Raw genomic sequence first — 5,404 nt, forward strand, 5'->3', positions numbered from 1 at the left:
CTATCTTGAAAACATATAACATTCCACACAGCCAGGTGGTTATGGTTGTGGAGGTGGTGGTGGTGGTGGTGCAGATGGTTAATGATGATGATGATGATGATGATGATGATGGTGATGTTATTGCTGTTGTTGTTGTTGTTGTTGTTGTTGTTGTTGTTGTTGTTGTTGTTGTTGTTTAATCCAGTAACCGTTGAGTGTGTCTTCAACATAATTTATTGTTCCTTGTTAGAGTACGAGTATATTATTGTATTATCAGTGGCAAGGATGAGAGACGAAAGTTTAGGCACATTGATTTGTTGATAGAATATTATTGTTATAGATGATGACCTCCACCCTCCCCAATCTCTACCCATCTCGGTAGTTTGAATCATTTAGGAGATGGGATGCTTCGGTTATGTAGAACGGGGCCACCGGGCGTATGTGAGATATACATGTACATCACATTGCTGAAAGATTTTCGACAAATTGTGCACCCACACGAAAGTCAAATCCAGGCTTTTGCACTCTATCAATTATTATAAGGCATGGAGGCAAACCTGCACACCACAGAAATCGAAGTCTGGGAACACAACACGAGTTCTGTCTAAATAATATACTTGTTTTACAGCATAAAATACCATTTCAACCTTAATCCAACTCAGTTGGTATAATTTTGTAGCATACAATACTGTGACTTACCATACCATAATATTATTAAGTTTCAGTTTGGTAAAAGTGTTACGACGCTCTCAACTATGTGCTAGGCTATACGAGCGGGCATACCATAATAAGCCGTGTAATAGCAAAGCATGCTGATCAATATTAGCCATATTAATATTATTGTATTTGCTCAACCACGAAATCGTATACCTTTTCATTTTTCACTATATCATATCTCATTTAGCATAAATTTCTACAGAATGATGCAATTTGTTGTTGTGAATGGAATCTTGCGGTTAGACTGTCGGACTCGTATTATGACTTTGCAGGTTGACAGATTCGAGGGTTCGCGCTGACATTGTGTCCAGATAATAAAACATGTTGAGTTTGCTGGTGATTGGTTGTTTTAGCTAGACAAAATTAAATGCAATGTTTGTGTTGGCCCTTGCAGCCCCATGCGCGTATGATATTTTTAGCAGCGCTTTTGTACCTCCCACTGTCCCAAGAACGTATAGTCTCAGTTTCGGAGGGTACTGAAAAATTTGCGCCTTTGTTCGAAATTACCGTACTTAATTAAACTTTAATCTTCATAATATTTGTTCATTTACCTTTTGGTATTGTTAAATGTTATTATCTAAACCGCATTACAAATATACTACATCACTTTTTAGAATGCATGCCTCTTTTACTGAAATACTGCTGCATTGGCTGGAACTGGGGTTAGGGAGTGCACAAAAAATAATGACTGGGACTGGAAGGGTTAATATTATTTTATATAGTGCCATACCACACCCAATAATGCAACACCCAGCCCCACTACAACACATATTGTCAACTCACTGTTAAAAGGTTCCATACTGTAACCAAAAACACCCAACCCAAAAAAAGCAGTGAGCTTTGGAGTCCACCTGGGCAAAATTCAAAATAAATTCCTACCAAACTGAAAATATTCTAATCAGTACCTGACCAACAATAATTCATTTATAGAGTCACCAGCCATTCATTTTTATGTGCTGTTTTAGCCTCTCTAATTAGTATAAAAACGTATAGAGTACTTTCGAAATCGGAGTGGGGCTGCCTGAAAGAGAGGGACATCTGCTTATTAAGAAAACAGCATTACTGGTCACATGCGTATAAATCAGTTGCACTGCAGGTTGAAGAACCCCTCAGATCTAGCAGGGGAACGAAAAGGAAGAAGAAGATCTCAACACAGTATACGAAACAGAATAACACCCCACCAAATTATCATGAGCTGAATGTTATTTTTATATTCTCTCCAACTTCTGACTTTTATTAGTATTTCCTCTTCAAATGTGAGCATATCAAACTGAAATGTGATATAGTTAGGTAAAATGTGACATAGGGAGGCTAAACGTCGCGTGCAGTTTCAAATATGAACATAGAAAGTGCAAATTTGCACACAGTGCGTTCAAATGTGAAATTTGTCTTTTCAAATGTATATGCAGAAACAATTAATGTTACATTGCAAGTGAAAATGTAACAATTAAGGCTGTAAAAGGTTTTAAAACAATTTTTCCTCCTCCTTCTCCTCCTCCCCCTCTTCCAAACCAAGCCACTTCAAGCGGCAGCACGCGACTACGTCATGACCTTCGACTCCACTCGAACGCGACATTGCGATACACTACATACATCACTCTCCGCCAAACCAAACTGAGCCAAAACATACTACGGCAACACACCATGACAACGGGTAGCTGGCTGGTGCTGTGGTGTGGTTTGCTCCTTCTTTCCTATCTTTCTTATCTCTCTTCCTTTTTTGTATGTTTGTTACTTTCTTGTAACACTTCTAATCATCGGCACTTATATGACCTAATTGTGTTGCAAGCGCCGTACAACTCTTACCAAAACTAAACAAAAAGCACCATGATACCAAAGTCAACATTACTATATCACACAATATCACACCTCAGCTCACCACCTCAAGCGACGTCAAAATTCAAAATCAATTCCTACCAAACTGGATTGATATGTCCCGACATCTCGTATGACCTTTTTGCTCTTGCAAATGCCGTAAAACACTTACCAAAAAAAGCGACGTCACACCATGTAAAAGCTTTCAATGCCATACCACAATTATTTGTTCCTCCCACTCCCCTATCACCCTTCTTTTTCTTCTTCTTCTTCTTCTTCTTCTTCTTCTTCTTCTTCTTCTTCTTCTTCTTCCTCTTCTTCTTCTCAACCTCGTCCTCGTCATCATCATTATTATAATAATTGTATTTGTTTTTTGTTTGTTTTTTCAAATGAATAGGTATACCTATGCTCTTCCATTGGAGATCATCTACATGAATCCTCTCCAGTCTTGGAACCCATTCAACCTGGAAACCAATATGGTAAGTCCGTTGGTGACTAAATTCTTTGAATCATCATCATCATCATCATCATCATCATCATCATCATCATCATCATCATCATCATCATCATCATCATCATCATCATCATCATCATCATCATCCACGGGGCTCCAGAGGCTAAGTGAGTATTGAGTTTAGACTCAAGAGTAAAGTCAAGCGAATGTAGGTGACACGGGGATCAGATGGGCGGTCACTGGGGTGTGCCCTTTAGAAAGACACGACAACCCCAGCTCGAAAAACAGGGCATGGTTGTGAAATTGTTCTGGAGCAGAGTCACATACGCGAGATCCACCCCAAACGCAGCTTTGGACTTTGACCACCGTCCTGTTATCCTATTTACAAAGTTGCAGAGAGAAAAAAGAAAAGGAAAAAGAAAAGGGAACAGACGCCACAGACAGATAATTTAAGAAAGCTTTAGAAGGAAGTAGTACAACAGGAAATGGAGACAGAAGTCACACAAGCTGGAAGAAGTAGACAGCTCAAAATTCACAGCAGAAGAAACCTGGTCAGTTTTGAAGACCACACTGACAGAGACACTCAGTAAAGCCTGCGGTACGAAGAACACCGGAAGAGGGCAGGCGAAGCAGACCGCTTGGTGGAATGATACAGTAAAGGAGGCCATCAAAGAAAAATTAGTTGTTCAAGGTGTGAGTAAAACAACGCTAGATGAGGAGAAATTGAGACTAAATTACACAAAGCTAACAGCGTCAGCTATCAGCTTGCCCCACTCCTCAAACATCCTAACATCCCCATTGAGATCAAAGCCAAGCTCATTAACTCTTTATCCCCACCTAGACCTACCAATGCCAGACATGGACATTGACCAAAAGTCTGGAACGTGAGATAACCACCTGCAAAACGAGATGTCTAAGGGAAACCGTCAACAAAACCAGACGGGACATGATCAGAAACAACAGGATCAGAGAAATGAAGGGAAAAACACCTATCTTCCACTACATTCAAGGGCAAACAATCACGTGGTTTTGGCATCTGACACGTATGGCACCTCACCAGCTTGTCAGTAAATAGTACACACACAAAATTAGGACACAAGGCAAGAGGAAGGCCAAGGAAGATGTGAAGGCTATCTTGAAAACATATAACATTCCACACAGCCAGACCATCCAACTTACTAGAGACTTTCTCCTCCAGACGCTCTGGAGGTACAGGAGGACGGATAAAGTAAACGTAAGTATATGTATAATAGGTGTATGTATTTATGTATATCTGTATTTATAAGTATGTATCTAAGTATCTATGCTTGCGATTGTAAAGCAAATTGCTTTTCTGGGATCATTAAAAATGTATTCTATTTTTTATTATTTATCATCATCATCATCATCATCATCATCATCATCATCATAATCATCATCATCATCATCATCATCATCATCATCATCATCAATATCAAGTTCAAGAAATCAGCCTCTTCCATATCATAGCTCAACAAGATTCAAAACTGAGCTAACAGCATGCCAGTGTCGTGAGTTGTCATGCCAATCTCGGCTCATCCCTGTTTCTCTTCTTCTCTCCTTCCTTTCAGACTGAGACTGATATCAGAGATCACGGCAGACGTATCGGGGGACCAGAGACCAGTAACGCCTACAAAGGAACCAGCGTAAAAAAGTACGCACTGGTGATGATGGTGATGATGAGGATAATGAGGAAGATGATGAGGATGAGGATGATGATGTGGTGGTGGAGGGGGGGGGGTGATGGTTGTGATGGAAATAGTTGTGGTGTTGGTGGTGGTATTGGTGATGGTGGTAGTGGTAGTAGAGGTTGAGATATTGGGGAAGGTGGGACTAGAAAATCCTACAATAGAACCAGCGAACACAAATATGATGAAGATGATGATAATGATCTTGATCATGATCATGATGGGTAGGTGGGTGAGTATGTGAGTGAGAGCGTAAGTGTGTGAGAGGGTAAATGTGTGAGTGAGCGTGTGCATATGTGGGTGAGTGGGTGAGTGGGAGAGTGGGTTGGTGAATGCATGGGTGTGTATGTGTGTGTGTGTGTGTGTGTGTGTGTGTGTGTGTGTGTGTGTGTGTGTGTGTGTATTTTGCTGGGTCGAGTATTTTCGTCTGTTTGGTCGGGTGTTGATTACCACTCAGCTTGAATTACCCATGATAGGCAGGTCGATAAAACATCCCGCCGCCTAAATAATCTAAATCGTGTCGACTGGGGCGTAAAATCATTACCATAAACAACTGAAATAATAATTAATCTTTTGAGAGTTAGACTGACAATCCCAATGTCAACCAGAGTCAAAACCACGACTTTTGATCTGAACAAAGAGATGATTGTTTTGGAGAGACATCAACAATTGCGTAGTGACATTCTGAGATAAAAGGAAATAAATTCACAACATTATCCCTCATATATATATA

General features: G+C 40.2%; 1 protein-coding gene across 1 annotated transcript in view; it reads left to right on the top strand.

Annotated features, from left to right (window-relative positions):
- LOC101855125 overlaps nt 1–5,404 on the top strand; it is a gene marked incomplete in the record, with an annotated part of 24,206 nt that overhangs the window by 14,575 nt on the left and 4,227 nt on the right. Inside the window, 2 exon segments of the mRNA XM_005104745.3 lie at nt 2,909–2,990; nt 4,555–4,637. Coding sequence (XP_005104802.3) covers nt 2,909–2,990; nt 4,555–4,637 — 165 coding nt within the window.

Source organism: Aplysia californica, unplaced genomic scaffold (genome assembly GCF_000002075.1).
Source record: "Aplysia californica isolate F4 #8 unplaced genomic scaffold, AplCal3.0 scaffold00433, whole genome shotgun sequence".
Lineage (NCBI taxonomy): Eukaryota > Metazoa > Mollusca > Gastropoda > Aplysiida > Aplysiidae > Aplysia > Aplysia californica.